General features: G+C 35.9%; 2 protein-coding genes and 1 long non-coding RNA gene across 12 annotated transcripts; 2 read left to right on the forward strand and 1 right to left on the reverse strand.

Annotated features, from left to right (window-relative positions):
- Nucleotides 1-190: 190 nt before the first annotated feature.
- LOC112515595 lies at nucleotides 191-3,170 on the reverse strand. Of its 2 annotated transcripts, XR_003069537.1 has the most exons (7): nucleotides 2,766-3,170; nucleotides 2,050-2,163; nucleotides 1,771-1,965; nucleotides 1,620-1,685; nucleotides 943-1,018; nucleotides 723-782; nucleotides 191-608 (listed from the first exon to the last, which is right to left on the reverse strand). It is a non-coding gene; the product is annotated as an uncharacterized LOC112515595 (long non-coding RNA). The 2 variants fall into 2 exon arrangements; XR_003069538.1 differs by lacking the exon at nucleotides 723-782.
- Nucleotides 3,171-5,283: 2,113 nt separating this feature from the next.
- On the forward strand, nucleotides 5,284-10,013 carry LOC112515818 (alpha/beta hydrolase domain-containing protein 17B-like). 4 transcript variants are annotated; one of them, XR_003069546.1, is made up of 8 exons: nucleotides 5,284-5,877; nucleotides 7,061-7,097; nucleotides 7,182-7,418; nucleotides 7,691-7,738; nucleotides 7,947-8,398; nucleotides 8,881-8,988; nucleotides 9,215-9,300; nucleotides 9,793-10,013. XR_003069546.1 is itself a non-coding variant. In XM_025122754.1 (6 exons), the coding sequence occupies exons 1-6, from the start codon at nucleotides 5,570-5,572 to the stop codon at nucleotides 8,963-8,965; spliced, it is 1,167 nt and encodes a 388-aa protein (XP_024978522.1). In that variant the 5' UTR covers nucleotides 5,284-5,569; the 3' UTR covers nucleotides 8,966-9,233. The 4 variants fall into 4 exon arrangements, 3 of the variants coding, with proteins under 3 accessions (XP_024978522.1, XP_024978523.1, XP_024978524.1); XM_025122754.1 differs by lacking the exon at nucleotides 9,793-10,013 and having other exon boundaries at nucleotides 8,881-9,233; XM_025122755.1 differs by lacking the exon at nucleotides 9,793-10,013 and having other exon boundaries at nucleotides 5,284-5,826; nucleotides 8,881-9,233.
- Nucleotides 10,014-12,149: 2,136 nt separating this feature from the next.
- On the forward strand, nucleotides 12,150-25,532 carry LOC112515732 (DNA-directed RNA polymerase 2B, chloroplastic/mitochondrial-like). Of its 6 annotated transcripts, XM_025122645.1 has the most exons (20): nucleotides 12,150-13,325; nucleotides 14,512-14,727; nucleotides 15,325-15,455; nucleotides 15,535-15,601; nucleotides 16,060-16,118; nucleotides 17,114-17,231; nucleotides 17,330-17,443; nucleotides 17,788-17,919; nucleotides 18,535-18,763; nucleotides 18,857-18,951; nucleotides 19,275-19,325; nucleotides 20,679-20,749; nucleotides 21,520-21,604; nucleotides 22,177-22,329; nucleotides 22,577-22,651; nucleotides 22,928-23,017; nucleotides 23,129-23,176; nucleotides 23,727-23,841; nucleotides 23,915-24,018; nucleotides 24,816-25,532. In XM_025122645.1, exons 1-20 carry the CDS (start codon nucleotides 12,378-12,380, stop codon nucleotides 24,924-24,926), a joined length of 3,012 nt encoding a protein of 1,003 aa, XP_024978413.1. In that variant the 5' UTR covers nucleotides 12,150-12,377; the 3' UTR covers nucleotides 24,927-25,532. The 6 variants fall into 6 exon arrangements, 5 of the variants coding, with proteins under 5 accessions (XP_024978413.1, XP_024978412.1, XP_024978414.1 ...); XM_025122644.1 differs by having other exon boundaries at nucleotides 15,538-15,601; nucleotides 18,535-18,951; XM_025122643.1 differs by having other exon boundaries at nucleotides 12,151-13,325; nucleotides 18,535-18,951.
- Nucleotides 25,533-25,555: the final 23 nt, after the last annotated feature.

The following is a 25,555-nucleotide window of genomic DNA, read 5'->3' on the forward strand; positions in this document are numbered from 1 at the left end:
GATTTAATATATCAAAACATATTGAATGCAAAAATTTAGTGGGTAAGAGTCGTCATCATCACTTACCGGGTAAGACTCTCCATCATTCTCATTGCCCTTCCCCGGTAAGATTCTTGACCCTCCTCATGTTCATCCGATGAGGAAATTTATCCGGTAAGTACTTATCAAGTAAGTGTTTAGTAAACGGCCCCTTAGATCTGTTTGTACTTTTCAAAACTGCCTATTACTTCTTCGGTTCTCTTATTCATTCTCATAGTTCACCAATCTTCTTCCCCTCCCATTGTAAGATGTGGCACTTGGAAGTGACATCATGAGAAATGGGATGCTAAAAAGGTAAATTTTCTGAAAATTTCATTAGGCAAGCAAGTAGCCCGCATAGTCAAACAAACTAAAGATCCCACGAATAAATGATTTTGCTGACCTATATCCCTCCCCATCCCATTAATTTTAAAAAAGAACAGCCTACAAATGCAACATGCAATGTAAACACAGTAACAGGACAATGACCATATGTCAATCCGACAATGACCAGACATAAGAAAACTCATATACCTTTGAATACAATGGCTCGTACAGTTTCTGGTATTTCAATTCCAATGTTCCTCTCTCTGCAAATGATAAAACATCATAAGCCTTTAGACATTTGCAAATGATAAAACACTTCCACTCTATGTTTCTAACATAGAGTGGAAGTGTTGTTTTTTACCTAAGGAACTTTTTACATTTGGAACAAAAAGATGAAAGCTCAATATGTCCAGAACTTGACACTACATGTCCGGTACCTGATAAGTAAAAGGTAGTCGTTAGCCTTTAGACTTACACAATTTGGTATTCATAATGCTCAATATCTCTTGCCTCATTTACAAGACCTACCTAAGCTTATATTGTCATATGCTAGAAGTATTAAAGTAAATCTATAGTAGTAGCAGTAAGTGAATGTACCTCTTGTCTAGTGTAGGTGCTGTCTGTGATGAAACAGAAGTCCTCAACACATGGAGAACTAATTTTTTCGTACTTCCTTAAATAATCAGATAGATATACCATTAGATTCTAGGAAGATAAAAAAAATACTCAAATCAACTGTATAATGAATAAAGTTTTCCTACGGGTTCCGTCACCTTTTTCCAAAAATACCAACTGTATAATAAGATGGACGCAAGTGAAAGTGGAGGGAATATATAGAGGGGACAATGTTATTGGAACACACACAAAACATATTTTGATAATTTCAGGAATCTTTTAACTTTTAAGTAGACAGAAGTGAAATATCAATGTAGAAGCCATTTTCAATGAAAATAACTTAACTAAAAAACCACCAAAATCATGCATTGTACTTCAAACGACATTGGAAATCTGTTTGTAAAATTGAGATGTTTTTCTTAACTAAAATCCGGCTCCATCAAAAGGAGAATTAAGAATCCAAAGATTTGATGTACCAGTTGAAAAATATTATGAAGGCCTTTATCCGGTTCGTTTATCTTTTGTTTTCTAGTTTATTGTTTTTGAAATTCTAATGAATATATTGTGTCTGCTACGGAGATATAAACTGCATCTATGTACAACATCCATCTGATCAGACAAACAGACTTATAAAAAATAGAATTGAAAGAGAATAATACCTTATTGCAGCCAGGAACAAGTTATTGAAGCAGTTTCATTCTCTCGCTGATCCTTTCTCTCCGAACCTAAATGGAATGGATGAAATCAAACCCCTATGAATTTGATCATTCTAAAAAGTTTGTAATGGAAATGGACAATACTTGTTTATACCATTTCTGCAAGGCTGTGACTGTTTGTAGTCTGACCTCTTTTGGCTCTCATATGAATGTAGTTGTTGTCTTTAGTAGGACCTCCTCCTCCACTATCAATAGAATTCTCTTTTGCTTGTTTTTCCATTTGATTCCCCCTTCAATTGGCTTCAATTCTCTGTTTCTTTTCATCATTTCTTTCTTCTCTTTTACCATTCTACAACCAATCAAGAACCAACAAACTTGTCAAAACACATTCAAAAAAATTTAAATTTCTGCAATAAAATAGAGGGATACATACAGTAATGGGGTTGAATTGAGGATGAGGGGATTTTCTTTTGTCTCTGCTATTAGGTGATGAAGAACCCCACATTCAGGATTAAGGTTACCAAAGGGATTCACCTTTTATGAGAAACTGCCACTTCCAAAAGACCCAACTTTTATGAGAACATTTGGAGCAATGAGAGTTGTCTTGGGAAGATAATCTTCTCAGAGGAGTGTGAATGTAGCACTGTTAACTTGTACATGAGGCATAAATTATTGTTTTTAAGACTTTATGCATAAAGAAGTAGCATCATCTTATGCATTGAAGATTGTTTTTGAGACTATCATTTTACGGACTTATCATTTTTTTTGTATGGAATACGGTGTAATTAATTTACGTTTTTACTTTCCAACCTATGAAAATACAACAAATTTGTTGAACCGAATACATACGGCTGAAACAGGACTGATACTTAATACCTAAATGGCTGATTTCTTACATTTATACATTCTTCATTTGTGTTGATATCCATATATTTAATGAGACTGAAGGCAAAAATGCCATTAAATTACCCAAAATCGACCCAATAGACCTAAGATCATAGTATGTTCTTATCATTAATGAATCGAAACCCAGTAAGAAAAAAAGGAATATTTGACATCGACCCAGTTACGACTGCAACACAATTACGATTGTTCATCAACAAAAGTCGAAATGGTTTTACCTTCAACAAGAAATTACAAAAACCCTACCTGCTGTGTGTCTTATCTTCAATGAATCGGAACCCTGCAAAAATATGAGAAAAATAGATTACCTCCTCTGTTTGAAGTTTGTTGAGGATGACATACGCTAATAGATTGAAAATATGGATGAAATATATATGCATCTCTGTTGGAACCGATGAAATCGAATTTGGGTTTGGGTTTTCATCAAAGTCTGTTGGCGATGAAATCGATTTGGGTTTAGGGATAGGAGAGAGTTTTGAGATGAGATCGATTTTGGGGGAATTTGGGTTAGCGATTTCATCACAATCTGTTGGCGATGGTTTAGGGATAGGAGAGATTTGATAAATCGAATTTGGGTTAGGGATTTCATCAAAGTCTGTTATACGGATTTAGGGAGATTGGCGATGGTTTAGGGATAGGAGAGATTTTGAGATGAAATCGAATTTGGGTTAGGGATTTCACCAAAATCGGTTGAATTAGGTTTAGGGATTGATAGTATGCTTTAGTCGGTTGTACTTAAAGCAATAAAAGTTGTTTTTAAGAGTTTAAGAGATTAAGAGTTTAAGAGTTTTAGCCAAATGCATTATAAGATAGTATAGATATATATATATATATAACACTTAATTCTAAACTAAAATTTTATTTATTTTTTATTCTTATTAGATATTTAATTAGTAATTAATGCATCAATTATTTGATTCATATCGCATTTATTTTTAAACAAATAAATAATTTCATTTTGTGAATCATATTTGAACGACGTAATGAAAGTAGAAATAATGATGACGATACTTTCAATCATTTAATGCCATTATTTGATATCAAATTAATATTTTACCAATATTATTTAAAGCGTTAGGTTTTTCTTGTATAATTTTTTAATATTTTATGATTTTAATGAAAAAATAAATACAAACATATGATAATTATACCTATTTTTACTTGCTTTTTTATATCATTTAAATTATTAGTTTGTATTTTTTTCACACTTTTAAAAAATTGCACGAATTTACAAAAATATCCATTTTATCTTTATATCATATTGAATTTAGTAAAAAGGTTGATGACGTTGTCCAAATAACAAAAGAGGTTCTGGATTCGGTCTTATGGTATTGCATTGATTTATAAATAGACATGATTGTATTTGAAATAGATCTTATCTGCACACACACACACATATATATATATATATATGTATATGTATATATTTAAACGTATTTATTAATTGTTTTTTATAAATCATACATATGAAATTATAGAAAATAACAAGTGCATGATTGTAAATTAAGAATTTAAATTTATAAATAAAAACAATATCTAGTGCGTAAAACTTATAAATAATATATATTAAGAGAAAAGTTTGGGTGTAAATTGATTATTTAGGTTTGAATCAGAGGACAAAAAGAGTGACACATGTTTCTCGGGTGCTTACATTCATTATGAATGATGAAAATCTATTATTAATGAATAATAACACAATATTCATGATGAACCTGAATAATAATACAACATTCATGATAAATAACGATCATTAATGATGTATAATAATTTATACCTCATTAATGATGAATATCATATAATTTCATTATAAATAACTCGTGAATATACGAGACACGTGAGGGTATCTCCAACAGACCCCAAAATTTTTCTAAAATAGAAAACTAAAAGTCAAAATAAAAAAAAAATGCATGCATTTTCAACAGTTTCTCCAAAATTTCTCAAAAATGAAGAAACAAAAGTTAAATTTTTTTAAAAATCGCATTCATTTCCGATAGATTTCTCATTTTAGATAATCTAACATTGATTATAATATTAAAATATTATTTATCTCTCTAAAATTTTATTTTCAAAGTTTTATATTGGTGAAAATATATTAAAAGATATTTCTCTCGATAATAATTTTTTTGTCATATTTAGAAAGAAAAACTTTTATATTTCTTACTTTCTTTATTTTGGAGATAATTTTAGAGAATCTGTTGAAACAAAAAATGGATTTTTTCTTTATTTTAGAGAATCTGTTAGAAATAATATGACACACTCTCATTTGTCTTTCAGTTCACAGCCTAAAATTGGTTTGAAACCAAACTGTCGTGTGTTAATAGTATCTCTAACAAATTCGTCAAAATGGAGAAGTAAGATGTCAATATCTCCAAAAAAGTTACTTTAATCTCTATCAAAATTTTTATTTTACAGTTTATTATATTAATTATATTTTTAAAATATCCAATACATTTCATAAAAATATTATTTTTTTAAACGTTTATTTTCAACAATTTCACTGATAGAATAAATAAAAAATTATTTCTCTTTCATAAATAATAAATTTTAAAAAATTATTCAAATTTAGCCTTTTTAAAAAAACTTTGGAGAATTTATTAAAGGAAAATCTTTAAAAATGTAATTTAAAAAATTGAAAAATACATTTGGTCGACACGTGTCACTGAGTCATCGAAGTACCACAGACACTCCGTCCAACCTGGTTTCACCTTATCAGTTTTCGAGACTTTAATCAACACGTGCTGCCCTACCTCTTTAACGGCGGAATTGCTTCCCTTTCTCTCTCTCACACACTAACACCCTCACTGTGTGTCTCCGATCAAACCCCCATATTTCAACCAAAAACAAATCAGTAATTGTTTTCCCCTTTCAATTCACCCACGAAATGAATTGGATTTAATGGTGTATTTCTTATATACACACCAACGTCCAAATCAACAGAGACCCCTACCTCCATTTCATCAAATTATTCACACAAATCTCCATCTGTTTATGGGTTTTTGAGCTTTAGTGTTAGTAAAAGGGCTTGGTTGTGAAACGATTCAATTTGATCGATGGGGGCGATGACGTCGTCCGTGGCGGCGAAGTTCGCGTTTTTTCCGCCGAATCCGCCGTCGTACAGGGTGGTGATGGATGAATCGGGTGGTGGTGGGAAGTGGAGGATGACGGATGTGTCTGAAAGGGATAACGTCGATGTTTTGAAGCTGAAGACAAAAAGGGGGACGGAGATTGTGGCGGCGTATGTGAAGAATCCGGTGGCGTCGCTGACGGTGCTTTATTCTCACGGCAACGCCGCTGATCTGGGTCAGATGTATGAATTGTTCTGTGAACTCAGCCTTCATCTTCGAGTTAATTTAATGGGGTTAGTCTTAATTCACCATATGATCTTTACAGTTTTAATGGTTAAATTGTTATCATAATCTGCAATTATAGAACAGTAATTGTTATAAGTAATCTGGTTGAGCTGTCTCTGATTGAGATCTGAATCATTTGGGTGTTTGATTTTGGGAATATTGAATGGATCATTCTCAGGTTTTCCATTAGTGTTTTTTAAGCTGAATTCTTTAAGATGATGTAAAAACCTAGTGATTTTGATAGAAATTGCTCGAAATTGTGTTCGGTTCTATCGATCTCAAAAGTTCGATCTTTTGAAACAAGATGATTGATGGTTGAAGTTCTGTAGCAGCATAACCCTTTCCCGTTGTGTTATGCAACAAAATCGGCTTTATAGGACGTCATAAATGTCCAGATGCTTTAATAGACTGTTTTATAGGGCTTTAGTTTATGAAACCAAACAATTATGTGTTTTATATAAAAGTGTTACGACACGATGTTATGTCGTATTTGGGTATTTTAACAAGTTTTTAGGACATTTTTGAAATGAATATTCATTTTAACTTTTTTATAGGACACTTTTGAGAAAGTAACATTGTCTTTTTTACTAGACGCTTGTTTATTGCAATTTCTTTTTTCAAATGTCATATAAAAAGACTGATATGACACATATTTTTAAAATTACGCCAAAAAAATTGTTGGCATGCCTAAAAGGATTGTACCGACTTATTTTGACACCTTTATACAGGACACATAATTGTTTGGTTTTCTAAACTTAGGTCCTATAAAAGAGTCTATTAACACATTGAGGGCTTGTTTGTTAGCAGCTTAATGAGACACAAAGCTTATGCGATCAACTATACACGACTCTTTGGTAGTAGCTTGATGATATAGAAAGTTGCTTATTCAGTAAGCTTCTAGGGGAGCCTTATGCAGAAACCCAAGTTTTTCCCAAATTAAAAACACACTCCTTTCACCAAACCAAACAAAAACTTTTACGATCTATACGGACGGATTAATCCACACAAGCGACTTTATCCATCGAGGACTTGGTGGAAACCAACCAAACAGCCCGTTAGACATATTCGACATCTTGTAAAGCCGATCTTTTAATAGCGTGTGTATTTATTTACCTTTGTAGTTGGATTTCTTATCCTATAAGCATGGCAATTCAGCTCAATTTCATAATAGAAATTGTTGATTTTGGGCAGGTATGACTACACCGGATACGGGCAGTCTTCAGGCAAGGTATGATGGTCTGAAATAAACCGAAAATCTGCTGGATTTCGATATTGATTTGCTAAATTATGAACGTTTGATCATCTCTTATAGCCAAGTGAGCAGAATACGTATGCCGATATAGAAGCTGCATATAGATGTCTTGAACAGACTTATGGTGTGAAAGAAGAAGACATGATCTTATACGGTCAATCTGTTGGTAGTGGACCGACCCTAGATTTGGCATCACGTTTATCGAGATTACGGGCCGTTGTGCTTCACAGCCCGATTCTATCTGGACTTAGAGTCATGTATCCTGTGAAACGAACGTATTGGTTCGACATATACAAGGTGGGTCTTTTTCGTCAATATTATGTTTTTGGAAGTTACGAAAGGGTCATTTGCCCAACGGTATCTGGGTTACCGGTAGTTTCCAACGTCCATGGAGGTCAAAGGGTTCAAACCTCACCAAAGGTGGTTGTCGTGTGTGTATATATTATATATATGTATATGTACACTCTCTAAATGTTACAATAATGAAACAAGTCTTTATACTGTTTATTTCTGTTTATTAGATCATCATAATCATCATCATCCGTTTTACCGATTTTCTTGTGATGCAGAACATTGACAAGATACCGTCGGTCCGGTGTCCTGTTCTGGTTATTCATGTAGGTGCTCGTATCCCTGTTTTTGGGCTTGTTTAAATTTATTAAAACAAACGTTACGCTACCAGGAGGCTACAGTGTATCGAGCCCCTAGATTGTGTTAGACCCCGACTCTGATGCCATGTTAGAGGGGAGGTTCCTATATATATATATATATATGTATATATATACATATGTAATTGATGGTCATTGTTATCTTTTGTTATTGCAGGGAACCGATGATGATGTTGTAGACTATTCTCACGGTAAGCAGCTTTGGGAGCTTTGTGTAGAAAAGTACGAACCCTTATGGATCAAAGGCGGCAATCACTGCGATCTAGAGCTGTACCCGGAGTACATAAGGCACCTTAAGAAGTTCATATCGGCTGTCGAGAAATCCGCGCGTTTGAAAATATTGTCGGGATCGTTAACGGATAACGATACGATACCCCGGATTAGTATAGATTGTAGAGAGAAACCGAGGCCGAGCACAGACCTGCAGGACCACTCGAGGCCCAGTAGCGACTGCCAAGAGAAGCCGAGACCAAGCACGAGCACGGATTATAGAGAAAAATCAAGATCCAGTGTTGACAGACGAGAAAAGTCAAAGAAGAATTTGGAACACGACGAGAAGTCAACAAACGCCTCTGACCAACCCGAGAAAGCAAGAAACAGCATTGATCGGTCCGGTTAGCTTTATCTAATTTAAATTAAATTAATTCCTTGCACTGCAATAAAGTTGGCTTTATAGGACGTAAGATATGTATGAATGTCCTGATAGACTGTTTTATAGGACCAAACAATTATGGGTTCTATATTGAAGTGTTATAATAGGATTTTGGATGTATTTGGGCATCCTAACAAATTTTTAACGACATTTTTGAAATAAAGTGTCTTATTGGCTTTTTTATATGACACTTTTGAGAACTGTCTTATAAACACTTGGTTTTATAATACACTTTCTCCAATAATGTCATTAAAAAGACTAAAGGGACGGGTTTTTTAATTTTTTTTTTGTTAGGATGTCTAAAAACGTCATATCAACTTATTGTCCTGTAAACTTAAGTCCTATTAAGCAGTCTATTTGTGTCCTATAAAACCGATAACGTTGCCGTGTTACGAATGGCTAGATTCCGTGTGTTGAACGTTTGAAACAAACATGGCAGGTTTGGAGACATGATGAGAGCAGCGGTGTTGTGCAATATCAATTGTTTCAGGCCGACAGGAGCAACGGGGGTCGAGGGATTGTGAAACGTGAAGGCGACTCAAGTGAGGTTGTCTGTTTACTTCTATTCTTTCGATTGGTTATTTGAATCTCGGTGTTGTTTTATTCCACAAATTGATTTTAAATCGGCAGATGTATCTTTATAGATTCTGTCGAAACAAATAATCGTTGCCGCGTAGTTAGAATTATATGCGTGTCTGTGATTATAGTTACGCAATTAGATTCACGTTATCTTGAACGATAATTAGTAGTACTGATATTCGATTGTGATATAGAATATGGGTTTTCTCGAGTACTTGATGTTCTTGAAATCTTGGAAGGTTTAAGCGCGCCCGCTGGATGCAAACATGGAGGACAAAAGGTATGCTTAAACCCTAAACCCTAGAGTTAAGGGCTGGTTGATTGGTTTTCCATCAAGTCTTATATGAGTAAAGTTGTCTATGTGAATTGATTCGTCTGTATTAGATTGGGAGGGTTTTTCACAGATGTAATGAGCATGTGTTTTAATTAGGAAAGGCAAGTTTGTAACAAAAACTGTTATAAACTTGTCTTTCCGCATATAGCTCCCCTTAAGAATCTTACTGAATAAGCCACTTTCTATATTATTAAGCCACTATTAAACAGTCATGTCCGAATAGGTTGTGGGTCCCATCAATGCTAACAAACATACCCTTAGACGGTTGATGTTTATCTGTGCAAAGAAGCGGTGGGTTTAGTGTCGTATTTTTATGATACCGAAGTTAGGTTCGAGTTGCAAGATGTCGGGTGTCATTTTAGGAGCTAGTTGAAGTTGTGGCGTTTTCGGTTTTGCTTTTGGCTCGCATTTGAGATCGTATGTTGATTGCATTTGCAGGTTAAAGAGATTGATCGTTGTTTGAATGGAGGTACCATTGTTTCGAATGATGCTATATTTGCAACTCGGAATTGTGAATGTATATGAACTTTTTTATGGTTAAATTAAAATTCAATGCGGAATGTTTGACTATTAATCAAATATCGTTTTTAATGAAATTAAGAAAACTTGGGGGGTGTTTGGTTGAAGATGTTAACCAGTAACTGATTGAGTTGAAAAATAAAAAGAACTGTTTTGTTTTATGTGATATGATAACTTATTTTTCCATTAGTCCAAATTTTCATTCTAGGTTAAACTAGGGGAATGAAATTTCCATTTCCATTTTTTTTTTCATTTTCATTCGCTGTCTGAACAAATACAGTTTATTATTGTGCATTTGGTAATAAATTATAAAGTAGACTATAATTTTTCGTCTGTATGGTTTTTGAAGTATTGCAAATTTCAAACATGTGTTTTTGAAATTACAATTTTCATTGACGACGTTTATAATTTGTTGTTTTTATTCCTGAGGTTAACTCTATTGGTGGTTTATCTTTAAGTATGAGAGGTGGAAACATCAATAAGTTATATATTACGGGGACTATAAAGACAATAAATTGTAAACCACAAGTAGGGGTGTTCAAAAACCCGATCAACCCAACCCAACCCAATGCGAAATAACTCAACCCGATGTTTGATCGAGTTGTAAAATTTCAAACTGTAGGTATTGGATTGATATTGGGTTACTATTATTTGAACCCAACCCGATGAACCCGATATCCTTTTATTTATTGGATTTAATATGATTGTTGAATTTCTATTAACATATAGATTAGACAATTACACTATTATGTATGTTTTTCATATACACATATTTTCAATCTATTCATATATATATATATATGTTCAGTAACTGTGAACATATATATGTAAATTGATAAAATTAACTGAATGTGATATACGTAAGAAATATGGATAAGTTGTATCAAATGGTCGATGATGAAAAAGAAATTATGAATAGAGAAATAACATATTTAAGGTTAGAAGAAGAATATTTTAATATATTAAAGTATCAATCCGACCAACCCGTACGGGTTGGGTTGGGTTGCACTTTGGTTTGGGTTGGGTTTGATTAAGATTTTTCCAAACCGAAACCATTGGGTTGGGTTGTTCAAATATCTTCAACCTAATCAACCCAACCCATAAACACTTTTAACCACAACGATAAAAACTGTAATTTAATAAACTTAGTTTTAAAAAAGCAATTTTTAATATTTCTTTTTGCAATTTCAATCCATTTTTGGTTATTTATACAATACAAGTCCTTTTTGTTGACAAATGTTAAATTCTTTTGAACATTCAAGGGTAAATTTGGTAAGTCATATAAACATTAGATTTTTCCTTTTCTTATCAGTTTAATATTTGATAAAGGAGCCATCGGCTCCCTCGATATTAATCTTTTTTTTTTTTGAAAAATACAAGAACACTAATAATACAGTGTGGGTAACTAAGTTATATAGTATATACATTGTCATTTTGTAAACCTTAATAACATAAGCAGAAGATATAAATATTGGTTGATTATGATTTTTTTGAACAAAATCAGTGTTAAAAAACACAATTTTGCCTTGAGACCTAAATAAACACCATTGAGCTAACCATCTCATAACTTGATTCATATTTGACTAACGTACTTTCAAAATTTTCATTTTTGTATCCAAGATGTAAAATTTTAAACATTTAAGTATTCGGTTGAAGTATTAACCGGTTATCATGTTGATGTGGTATCCAACTCAGTATTATTTGCTGATATGGTTAGTGACATAATTTTTTTTAAATCTAAAATTAGTCTTTTTTTTTAATTTAAAATTAGTTTTCAACCGGTTTATTCGAGTACTTAGACGTTTAAAGCTTTACATCTTAGGTACCAAAATAAAAGTTTTGAAAGTACGTTACAAAAAATAAGAATAAAGTGTACTTTTTATACAAAATGAGACCAAATATTATGTGTATGCTACTTTAATTCCTTAAATGTAAATAAAAGTACCTAAACATTTAAATTTTTGACATCTAAAATACCAAACTAAATACTTTAATAAAATATTATGTAAAATAAAAATCAAACAAAATAGCATGGTAGCTTAGTAGACAAACGTCAAGTCAAGGGTACGAGTGATTTTGTCCAAATACAAGACATGTTTCGAAATACACGTTTAATCTCGGACGCTTGTATTAACCTTAGCAGTTGAGTGAGTCAAATAAACATCCCTTTATATTAGTTTCTTTAAAACGAATCTAAATCGGTTGAAATTACTGATAATCAACTTTTTATAAAAAAAAAAAATATGAACGAATTTGTAGGTTTTCATGCGATTTGCATAAAATAAAAATGGTGTTTCCTGGTCGTTTTGAAAAGGTCGGTTCGATAATCGATACTACCGCAGCTCCTACAAGGTTTATGGAGGGTTTTAACCTGGTCTTCCGTCCAAACCCTCTTGTGTTCTTCAATCAATTCATGTATACAATAAATTACTTCCCCAATTACTAACAATCCACTCGTTCTTTCATCTATTTTCTTACAAAAATCATCTCCAAGTTACAGTTTGATGTTCAGCACTCAATCCCAAACTCTATTGGGTTTATCACTTGATCAATCCCACTTTCCCCAAATTACTTCCAAACCCACAACAGTTTTCCGGTTAGATTCATCGAAGCAACCAAAAATTATGTTTCGAAACATCTCTCGACGACTCTCTTCAAGAATCCCACCAACTTCTTCCCTAAATTCGCACTCATTTCGTTGCAAGTTTAGTAGTTTTTGGGGGTATTCCGGAAACGCAGTTCGTTCCGAGAAATTAGCGTTTAAACCTATGGATTTCGATTGTTCTTCGTCAATTAAATCACACCCAGAAAGAAATCTATTCGAAATAGGTCAAATTTTGACTACAGACGGAGGTATTGGGAGGGGAAATCGTATTGGTTTCAGTTTCAATTTCAACGAGTTGTGTGCAAAAGGATATGCTAGTATGGCGGAAGCTGTTGCTTCTTCATCCACGGATGCAGATGAGGACGTTAATGGCGGTGATGAGGTTCAAAAATTGCTGACTGAAATGTGGAAACAAGAAAGAAGACAAGCTACTAGGGGTTGGTGGCGGCAAAAGAGGGCAAAAACCGGCAGCAGTTGGAATTATCTGAAACTTAAACGACGGCAAGTGAAGATTGAAACAGAGGCATGGGAACAAGCTGCTAATGAGTACAAGGAGCTTTTGAGTGATATGTGTGAAAAGAATTTAGCACCAAATTTGCCATATATGAAGTCATTGTTTCTTGGGTGGTTTGAGCCATTGTGTAAAAGGATTGGTGAAGATCAAGAATTGTGTAGAAAAGGGAAGCATAAGGCCGCATATGCACCTTATTTTGATTTGCTTCCAGCTGATAAGATGGCTGTAATCACAATGCATAAGATGATGGGATTAATAATGACAGGTGGGGAGAATGGTTGTGCTAGAGTTGTATCAGCTTCGTGCAGTGTGGGTGAAGCGATTGAACAGGAGGTGTGAGAACTTTCTTCATTAACATTTTGATTTGATGTTGGTTTTCTTTTTTGTGAAGTAGTATTTGGGGAATGTTTGGTGACTTTGAGGTAGGCGGTAGCTTAGGGTTTGTTTGTTAGTAGCTTAATGAGCTTAATGGGACTCATGGTAGTGGCTTAATGATGTAGAAAGTGGCTTATTTAGGAAGCTTGTATGGGGAGTTTTATGCAGAAAGCCAAGTTTTTTTAAACCTACCATTCCCAATTAAAAAACATGTTCCTTCCATTTATGAAAAAATCCTCCGAAACAAAAACCTTTTCAGTCTATATAGACAGATTAATCCACATAGACGACTTTATCCATATAGGACTTGATGGACTACGAACCAAACAGCCCCTTAGTTTTTGAGCTTATTAAAAAATCCCCGTTTGGTATGTTGTTTAGGGTATCTCCAACGGTTCGCCAAGAATGCCATTTTGCAGGCTTGGAAACTCCAACCAGTCGGCAAAAAGAAATGGCGTATTTGTGTTCCTGTTCAGGCGGCGTATATGTGGTGTGGTTGGAGATGAAGCAACTTTTGGTTATATGGCCCCACCAAGTTTGCTGCTTTTTTAATGCTAGGGTTGGAGATGGTCTTATAAGCTAATTTTTTTAAACCCTACTTCAAGTAGGGTTTCAACAAGCACCATGAGCTTTCAACAACCACCATACCCGTTTAGGGAGAAAAAAGGCACGGGCTTAGGGTTGAAAAGGGGCCTGATTGGGCTTTTTCAGGCCGGTTTTTTCGGGCCTTTTCATATATGTCTTTTCTGGGATGGGCCTAAGCTTGGAATTTTGGCCTTATCAGTCTTTGAGGCCTGACGCAGACCAGGCTTCGGGCTCTTTAGGCCCTGGCTTTTTCAGACCAGGCTTCGGGCTTGGGATTTTTTTTGCATCTCTATGCGGGTATGTGCTTGTTGTCCAACTTGGGAACTATAGTTACATATTCTCTCTAAAAGGTTAATGACATTTGGTGTATGTAAGAATTAAGGGTTAGAGAAGCAAAGTAGACTTCTTGATGTAGAAGTTTATATGCACTAAAATATAACTAATTGTAAGAACAAGTTGCAAACCATATTCACCGCTCTTTTTTATGATTATGATTCATCGTCTTAATGTAAACCCTCTTTTTAGTTTTTGATTTTCTATTGCTTTTGGTATTTATCAGATTAGGATACACAAATTCTTGGAGAAAACAAAGACAAAAAAAGCCGCTAAAGATGCAAAAACCGAAGAAAAAGTTCCCGACATTGATATCAAGGAACAAGAGGGATTACATAAGAAAGTTACCAACTTGATGAAAAAACAAAAGTTGCAGGTTGTAAGCCGCATTGTGAAGGATCACGATGATTCAAAACCATGGACGCAAGCTGTTAAAGCTCAGGTTTGCTTTGCTTAAAAGTAGCCTTTGGCTTAATGGTGCTAAAACCATTCTTGGATAGGGCCCTTTTGGTCATAGGTTCATACTGACACATTTCAACTGATCATATGCATATATGCATACATACATACATACATACATACATACGTACATACATACATAGAAGGGAGGTTAAAACGAGAACAGTGTGAAAATACGAGAATGGCCGGATCACATGTAATTTTGCACTAAAATCACACGCGTTAATGGAATAGGTCAATGCAAGGGCGTGCGGCGACTTGGCGCACGACTTAAGATGCACGTGAGTGTAGTGTAAAATCATATGTGAATAGGTCTTTCTCGTGCTTCTTTATTTGATCACTTTTCTTGTTTGAACCCAACCCTACATGCATACATAAGGGCAGGTTCAAAATGGGAGCCAACTATTCATGATGAAGAATGAAAATGCATTATATTCATGATGAATGATATTCATGAACATTTTGGGGTTATTCATCATGAAATAGTTGGTTCCCATTTTTTCAAAATATTCATGGTTTCCATTTGAATCTACCCTACGTACATAATACATAAATTGATGTGTCTCAATTTTTTTTTCAGGTGGGAAGTCGTCTGATTGAATTGCTTTTGCAGTCCGCTTATATACAGCCTCCAGCTGATCAATCGGGTGATATGCCACCTGATATTCGACCTGCGTTTGTGCACACATCTAGAACTTCCGTGAAAGGACAGTAAGGATTCATTCCCTCTTTTGCAAAACTCAAGTGCTTTGACTTATTTGACTCCAAATATCGGCTTTTTATTGAACAGAAGGACCGGAAGAAGATATGGTGTTATTGAATGCGATCCATCAGTGCGCAAAGGGCTAGAGAGATCTGTAAGCGTGCATATTTCTTCCATTTGGAGTATTCCTTTCTCTAACGGTTCTTTTATGTATACAATATCTGTGAGGGAGGTTCAAGGGAAAATACCCTAGAAAATGAAAACTAAGGAACATCCTGGTAACCGTTCACTTGTACGATATGCACATGTGTATACAAGTAACTGAAGTTGTTTCTTAGTTTCTATGCGCATATGCATACCTGACAATTGCTTACAAATTACTTGTATGCACATGTGCCTACCGTCTAAATGAACTTTTGTTGAAGTTTGAACCCTTGACCTTCTAGGAGGCTAGGCTCTACCACTAGGCTAATGACCCGTTGGTTGCTTACTGTTTGTTGGTGGAGTGAAGTTACAAGCGAATGGAAATATCTAGAATTTTCAAAAGCATGTTTTTTCTTTCTTTTGATGTAATTATTTAAACGTTTTTTCCCCTCTTATATGATGAAACAGTGCAGGCACGTGGTTATCCCTTATATGCCAATGTTGATACCTCCCGTCAAGTGGGCAGGGTATGATAATTCAATATCTTGAACCGGATACCATCATGTTACTCTCTCCGTTCTATGTTCCTTTTCTTGGCATCCATAAAGATGCCAATCTTTTTCTTGGTTAAGTTTTGAATACTCCCTCCATCTGAAAATAAGTGTTCACATTTCTATTTTAGTTTGTCTTAGAATAAGTGTCCACGTTTAAAAGTAAATGCCTACTTTACAATTTTGTTGTTTATGTGATGGTAAAATTCATTATCCCAACTATTATTTTAGAGTAAAATTGTCATTTTGTTAATTAAAATTGTAATGATTACACGTTTCTAAAACTATGTGCCTTTTTCATTATGGACATTTAGGGTCTGTTTGTTAGCAACTTAATGAGCTTAATGAACTCTCAACTTATTCGGTCAGAGATACATGACTGTTTGGTACTGGCTTAATGATATAGAGAGTGATTGTTCAGAAAGCCTCTAGGAGGAGCTTTATGCAGAAAGCCATGTTTTTTCCAAACCTACCCCTCCTAATTAAAAAACACGCTCCTTCCATATATGAAAAAATTCTTCCCAAACAAAAACCTTCCCAATCTTGTACGGACAAATTACTTCACACAGACAACTTTATCCATACAAGACTTAATGGAAAACCAACCAAACATTATTTTGGGGCGGAGGGAGGATGAAATTACTTCTTGGGAAAAAACCTTCCCAATCCTATACAAACAAATTTATCCACACTGACAACTTTATCCATACAGGACTTAATGGAAAACCAACTAAACAACCCTTTATTTTGGGACGGAGGGAGAATGAAATTACTTCTTAGGCCATGAAAGTACCCTATTTTCTCATTATTAATAGTTAAACTTTGTTTATATAAACTATGGTTCTGTCAAAAGTTTCAATTTTCATGGGACAGAGAGAGTATATGGTTTCAATAATTTATATTTATTTTCACTGTCCTTCAATAGCATATGCTATTTGCATTCTTTGAAGTATCTTTTGTTCGGTCTCCAGTTATGACAAAGGAGCTTACCTTTTCTTACCGTCCTCTATCATGCGCATTCATGGAGCGAAGCAACAACGTGAAGTGCTTAAGAGGACCCCGAAGGAGAATCTGCAGCCGGTTTTTGAAGTCTGCATTGATCCATAACTCATATGTTTTATTTTCCCTTTTCGTTTATATTTTTGCTTGATTGAATTTACCGGAATTGTGTGTTGACGTTGGGTTAGGCCTTGGACACCCTTGGAATTACTAAATGGAGGGTGAATAAAAGGGTACTAGCAGTGGTTGACAGAATATGGTCCGACGGTGGCTGCCTTGCTGGTTTGGTTGACCGCCATGATGTGAGTTGCTTACGACTTCATCACAGAGGATTTAGTGTGCGTTTGGTACGCAGACTGGACTGGACAAGACTGGATGGGCGAGAATGACGTAGGCGGGTTGAAAGAATTGTGCAAGGTTTTAGGGTTTAATTTGACATGCTTAGTTTGGTAATTTACCAATCTTCCATCTATTTTGGTGGGACAACGAAATGCATTTTTATCCCACTCAGTCATGTCCTGTCCTGGTCTAATGTCGCACCAAACGTGGGATAACAGTGTTTGTTCTGTACTATCGTGCGTACCAAACACATCCTTAATGAAAATGTTTTTATGAGTTCCGAGAGATAACTTGATATCACGTGCAGATTCCTTTGCCGGAGGAACCAGATACAGAAGATGAAGAACAACTGAAAAAGTGGAAATGGAAGGTTAAAAAGGTGAAGAAGGAGAACAAAGAGCGACATTCCCAACGCTGTGACATTGAGCTCAAACTAACTGTAAGATCACATTTTTTTACTTTTTTTAAAGTGTATATAGGGTCAGGTTTAGGGGAAAACCGCAAAAAAAATAAAAAACTGAGGAACACCCTGGTAAGCGTTCATCTGTACGGCAAAGAAACAGTTTCAGTTACTTGTATGCACATGTGCTTACTGTTTAGATGAACGGTTACCCGGGGGGTTCCTCATTTTTTACATTTTTTTTGGGGTTTTTCCCTTGAACCTCTCTCTCTACCTTAACTCCCATTCTCACACGATCCTTCGTCTCTCTCTCTATATATATATACATAGAAGGGATTTGGACCCTTGGATCACTTTTAATCCCCAAACAACCCATGAAGTGCGCTTTAGAAGGGAATTAATCTAGTGTATCTCATTTGTGTTTATCTATTGGTTCTCTTCAATTAGGATTGATCCAAGGGTGGAGATCCCTTCTCCCCATAACTTTCATCCTCACCGGAAGCCAACCCTATATATATATTTGGCAAAACTCACACGCTTCTCACATCTGGTGTGGTTTGAACCCTTGACCTCCAAGGAGGTTGGGATTTACCGATAACGTGGATGCCGTTGGGCCATTGATCTGAAGTAATATGAACTCTTTCCGGATGCTAGGTGGCGCGAAAGATGAGAGATGAAGCCGGGTTTTTCTACCCACACAACCTAGATTTCCGAGGCCGTGCGTACCCAATGCATCCATACTTGAACCATCTTGGCTCGGATCTTTGCAGGGGTATATTGGAGTTTGCAGAGGGACGACCTATCGGGAGTTCAGGCCTTCAATGGCTGAAGATACATTTGGCGAATCTATTTGCTGGTGGTGTCGACAAATTACCTCTTGACGGTAGAATAGCGTTCACTGAAAGTCACTTGCATGATATATTCGATTCTGCTGACCGACCACTTGATGGTGATCGCTGGTGGTTGAATGCTGAAGATCCGTTTCAGTGTTTGGCTGTTTGTATTCATCTTGCTGAAGCTTTGAGAAACCCGTCTCCGGAAACTACTATTTCTCATATTCCTGTGCACCAGGTGCACCATCGACCAACATGCATTTAAGTTTGTTACTCTCTCAGCCCCTGAAATAAGTGTCCACGTTTCTATTATAGTTTGTCTTGAAATAAGTTACTTTCCAATTCTACCCTTAGTTATGAAATGGAGAAGTTCGTTACTTCCTCTATTATTAAGGGTAAAATTGTTATTTGGTTGATTAAAAAGTTAATACTTACACATTTCTAAAACTATGTGCCTTTTTCATCATGGGAATTTATTTTGGGACGGAGAGAGTAATCTTTTTCATCATGGACATTTATTTTAGGGTTTTAAATATTATTTTTTTCCTTCGTGCTTTACAGGATGGTTCGTGCAATGGTTTACAACACTATGCTGCCCTTGGCAGAGACAAAGTAATGGCCCTTAGAAACAGACTAAAATTCTTCTACAAGCTGTCATTGTCATTTTTCATGGACAAGCATCTGCAATACACTCATACTTACATATATTTATATATACACACACATATAGTTGGAAGGTTCAAATCAGAATCATAAATATTTTGATAACCGGATAACTAATATATGCATTGATTCATATATACTATATGGATTTCAATGAGAACCTGCTCAAAGGCATATATACTTGCATATGTAGTACATAACTATATAGGGTTGGGTTCCAGTGAGAAGGGAAGTAATGGTGAGAAGCGTAAGAAAATAGAAAATATCTCCACCCTTGGATCAATCTTAATTGAATGTCAACACTAATGAGGTGCACCGAGATGCACCGGATCAATTCCCTTCTAAAGCGCAATTCATGGGTGGACATGAGATTAAAAGTGATCAAGCGTTCAGATCTCTTCTTATGCTTCTACTATAACTTCCCTTCTCACACGATCCTTCACCTAGCTACATATAAATTGATGAATATACTAATTGACAGATACATATTTTGATAGTGTATATGCATCAACATGTATATATAGACGAAGGATCTTGTGAGAATGGAAGTTATGTTGAGAAGCGTTGATCTGGACCCTTGATCACTTTTAATCTCACCTCCACCCCTTGAATTGCGCTTATCACGGCAAGTGATCTTGTGCATCTCGGTGCACCGCGTTAGTGTTGATCTTCAATTAGGATTAATCCAAAGGTGGAGATCCCTTCTCACCATAACCCAACCCTATATATAGTGAGGTTTAGGGGAAAACACCCAAAAAACCAAAAACTGAGGAACACCTCAATAACTGTTCGTTATGCACATGTGCATACAAGTAATTGAAGATGTTTATAGGTTTCTATGCATGTGTGAATGTTTTGCACATGTCCATACTGGAAAAGTTCCTCAGTTTTTCATTTTTTTCCCGGTGTTCCGCTGAACTTGATCTGATCCTATATGCATATGCACGTCCTCAAAATATTTATGGTTCTCATTTGAACTTTCTCATGTACATATATAGGGGCAGGTTCATTTGAGAATCATGAGAAGAAACTATTCATAATGAATATCTTGCTAAATATTCATGATGAAAATCATGAATATTCATCATAAATAGTTGGTTCTCAGGTTTTTTTTTAAATATTTATGGTTTCTAATGAACTTTCTCCTAAGTTATATATATATACATACACACATATAAGTATATGTATGTATGTGTGTGGATATATCTCAATACTTTCTGTTTATGAAGAAACTTAATCGGCTAATCTCTACTGACTACTTGAAACCCGTCTGATTGTTATTTTGGTAACATTTTTATTCAGCTAGGTGCATCGGCTGTCAATTTGGTCAAAGGAGAACGACCTGCTGATGTGTACTCGGGAATTGCTGCAAGGTGAGTTGTTTGTACTTCCATTATAGTAATGTGTTCGGATGCAAATCCCTCTTCGTCCGCAAGATTTGCTTCTCGATGAAGGAAACTTCTTGACATTCTCAAGTGATTCTAATTGCTCCATCTATCTCAAAATAAATGTCCACAGTGAAAACGGCACACAGTTATAGAAATGTGTAATTATTACATTTTTTAATTAACTAGATGACAATTTTACCCGTTAATAATAGAGAAAGAATGAATTCCTCCACGTCATAGTAAGGGTACAATTGCCCTCGGGTATGTAGCTTAGTTGGCAAAGGGGTGGAGCAACTTTGCTCAAATACACAACTGGTTCAAGTTCGAATCATGTGGGAGACAGTCTTGAAAGTTGAAACCCCTCCTCTAGCCTCAGCCGCTGAGTCAGCTCTGAAATGCCTCCTTAAATGTGGTTCCTGCCATGTGGAGCCAGTTGGGGTTGCTGGTAATCAACCTTTTGTTCAAATAATTGAGGGTAAAATTGGAAAGTAGGCACTTACTTTTGGAAATGGACACTTATTTTGGGGCAGAGCGAGCATTCTTTTTACTATTTGTGGGATGGAGATTGTTACCACGTTCTTATTATTTGCCAAAGATCCTTTTCTTGGAGCTGAACGAACGCTTAGCCATCTTTAAACCAGTTGGAGGTATGCTAAAAGTGAAACCAAAAGAAAGTATGAAATGGTGCTACCCGGAAGCAAAATAAATAAATTGGCGAACCATTTTGGGGTATTAAAAGATCGTCTTGAATGCAGAGTTCTTGATATCGTCAAGCGAGATGCACAATTGGATCCTGCTTCATATCCAGACGCGAAGCATGCACGGCTTTTGATCAATCAGGTTTGATGCTGTCAATAACCGCTTTTTGTGAATATCTATACGATACTCCCTCCGTCTCAAAAAATAAATGTCACATTGAAAAAGGCACAGTTTTAGAGATATATAACTATCACATGTTTTAATTAACTAAATGATAGTTTTACCCTTAATAATAAAGGGGAAAATGAATTTCTCCATCTTATAATTAAGGGTAGATTTGGAAAGTGGGCACCTACTTTAGAAAGTGGACACTTACTTTGGGACAAACTAAAATAGAAATGTGAGACACTTAATATATTGAAATAGAGGGAATTGACATATTGAGCCTTCCACTTGCATCTTTCATAGTATCCCATAAACTCTGTTTTTAATTATATAATATTTATACACGACAAATACTCACACACTCTGGGTGAGGTTTGAACTCTTGACTTCCGGGGATACTGTTGGGCTCTACCAGTAACCCTGGATACTGTTGGGCCAACGACCCATTGATAACCCTGTTTTCTTTTCTTGGTTTCACGTCCGCTAATTTCTTCAGTTTCCGGCTGGTTTTTTGTTTAAAACGCAACTGATATTCGTTTAGCATCCAGGTGGACAGGAAGCTGGTGAAGCAAACGGTAATGACGTCAGTTTATGGCGTCACTTACATCGGTGCTCGAGATCAGATAAAGAAGAGGTTGCAGGAACGTAGTAATATTGCCGATGATGCCGAGCTTTTTGGTGCAGCTTGTTATGCTGCAAAAGTAAGCACTTTTGTTGATTGCTAGGAAATTTTCTGTCCATACTCCGTCCCAAAATAAATGTCCATAACGAAAAAAGGCACACAGTTTTACACTTTTACTAAATGACAATTGTACCCTTAATAATAGAGGGAGTGATGAATTTCCATCTCATAATTAAGGGTAGAATTGGAAAGTACACACTTAGCGTGAACTATTTCTATCCACCGAACAATTTCAGTTGTAATAAGCCGTGTTATTGCCTCGACAGATCACTTTAGCTGCATTAGGGGAAATGTTTGAAGGTGCACGTAATATCATGAACTGGCTCGGAGACTGTGCAAAGGTTTGTCCATTTTTTTTTGCACCACCCATGTCTGCTCATTAACTTAACAGGAAAGTTTGGGTCTGCCCATTTTTTCGACGATGGTTGTCCAATCCCCCTTTTCTAGCAGGCCGAGTCTAATGGGCCTTCATGACCGTGAACAGATGTACTTAAAGATGAATTCCCAGAAATAGCTCTCGTGTGTTCAATATTTTCTTAGATTCTAGAATAAACGGCTTAAAAACAAGCCTTTGTTGGTAGTATTGTAACTTTTATTATATGTAACTTGTATGCCAGTTAATTGCCTCAGAGAATGAGCCAGTGCGGTGGACTACTCCACTCGGTCTTCCCGTTGTACAACCTTATCGCATGTATGGAAGACATCTTGTAAGTAGAAAATATTTCATGATTGTTGTCTTCTGACGTTTTCTTTTAAAGGATTTCCATCGGTTTTTTAGTGACGGAAATACATTTTGATTTCTTTGTTGTTTGTTGCAGGTTTCGACTTCTCTCCAAGTACTAACCCTGCAGCGTGAAACTGAAAAGGTATTTTTTTCGCTCTCATCAGTCGCAACTAACTTCACAACCCCCCCCCCCCCCCAATAAACGGGTGTTGGGCTCTACTGCGGGACCAGGAAAGTACAAAAAACTTCTTGCCCGTTTGGCGCAACGTGAGCCCCGAATAGGACTGGGGAGGTATTCAGGCTTAGGCTAGGAGGCACCTGCTCTATCGTTCTATCGCAATCGGGAAAAAAGTTAGGGTCTTTAATCTTTTATTATTTTATATTATGTTAATTATTTTGTAACCCTGCTCGGGAATTTTTCTAGTCCCGAGGACAAAAATGCATTTTTTTATTTCCCACCAGAACAAAAATTAGGGAGATGAGACAAGATTGGTAAATTACTATCCATGTCAAAACGTTAAACCCTAAAACCTTCCCCAGTTCTTTCATCTAACTGACTACCTGAGTCTTGCCCGTCAAGTCCCATCTGCTTACCAAACAAGGTTGTAATTTTTAAAACGAAATGATTGATATCGGCTTAATTGCTTGTAGGTGGTTTGTTAAGTCGGAATATTGTTGTTTGATTTATATAGGTGATGGTAAGGCGACAAAAAACAGCTTTTCCGCCAAATTTTGTTCACTCGCTCGATGGTTCACATATGATGATGACGGCAATCGCTTGTAAACGGGCGGGCTTGAATTTTGCAGGTCCTTATATACATTCTTCTCGAGTACACCCCTTGTACGTTTACAGTTTATCCTGAAACCATATAATTTACAGGTGTCCATGATTCGTATTGGACGCACGCTTGCAATGTGGACGAAATGAACAAAATTTTGAGGGAGAAGTTTGTTGAACTTTATCAAACGCCAATATTGGAAAACGTATGACATTCTCTTGTTTTTGCTTTATAGGGCGTCAAATATGTTTAAATGTCCTGATAGACTGCTTTATAGGACTTAAGTTTATAGGACCAAACAATTGTGGTTCCCATATAAAAGTGTTACAATAGGATGGTAGGATGATTTTGGGCATTCTAACAAGTTTTTTGGACACCTTTGTAATAAGGTGTTTTATATTAGTTTTTTTATAGGACATTATTGAGAAATGTCTGAGAAACACATCTTTTTATTGGCAAATAATGTCATAAAAAAGATGAATAAGATGTTTTATCTCAAAAGTGTTCTAAAAAAACTTGTTAGGTCGTCCAAGAACGTCCTATCAACTTATGGTAACGCTTTTACATAGGACGTATAATTGTTTGGTCTTATTAAGCAGTCCACTATGACATTTAGATGTTGTTTAGTTGGTTTTCTATTAAGTCCTTTATAAATAAAGTTGTATGTGTGGATTAATCTGTCTGTATAGATTGAGAAGGTTTTTGTTTAGGAGAGCTTTTTATAGATGGAAGGTGCCAGTTTTTTAATTGGAAGGGGGAGGTCTGGAAAAAACTTGGCTTTTTGCATAAAGATCTCCTTTAGACGCTTATTGAATAAGCCGCTTTTTATATCATCAAGCCACTAGCAAACAGTCGTGTATAGCCAACCAAATAAGCCATGTCCCGTTAAGCTCATTAAGCTGCTAACAAGTAGACACATGTTTGATGTCCTATAAAGCGATTTTGTTATACTGTTTGTTTCCATATTTGTCGATTTACCCAACTGTCATTTTGTTACAACAGTTGTTGGAAAGCTTTCAAAAGTCGTTCCCGACGTTATCCTTCCCGGCCTTGCCAGATAGGGGAGAGTTTGATCTTTCAGATGTTCTACAATCGTCTTATTTTTTCAACTGAAAAGATACCGAAAGCCGCTCCAGAATATATCCGTCATTCTTTCATTTGTGGGCCATTTTGTTGGTTGAGAACCTCCACGAGACTATTTTACGATTGCTAGAAAGAACAAATGTGAACCCATGAAGCCGGGTTCAGCATATATCGAGCATTACGGTTGTTTTCGGAGGTGCACACGTGGCTAAAGCTATTTTTAACATTGCTCGATTTGTATATATATTCTGTGTCCATTGATGTATAGTTTCGGAAGTAGACATAAACTCATGAAAGTATGTAAAAGACTGTTTCATGTCCCTGCTGATCCGTCCTAGCGTCAGAGGTGTAGGTGTAATCCATATTTGTGAGGTACTGGGTTCAAGCCCGGACCCTGCTGATTTTTGTCCTAGCGGTAGAGGTGTAGGTGTAATCTGTATGTGTGAGGTACTGGGCTCAAACCCGGGCCCCGTCCCTCTGCCAATGGGGTGGATATATGAATTACCTCCATGATGACTGGGGGACCGGTACAGCAGAGACGTTCTACCAGGTGGCAAATACTTTATTAAAATTTGAACTCATTGTAGCAATGTGGCGTCTGCTGGTTATAAGAAATTAAGAATCCATTAGTTAAAATTCTCTTTCATCTGTTATGATCT

The sequence above is a fragment of the Cynara cardunculus genome (assembly GCF_001531365.2).
Source record: "Cynara cardunculus var. scolymus isolate 2C chromosome LG 7, CcrdV1, whole genome shotgun sequence".
Classification (NCBI taxonomy): Eukaryota; Viridiplantae; Streptophyta; class Magnoliopsida; order Asterales; family Asteraceae; genus Cynara; species Cynara cardunculus.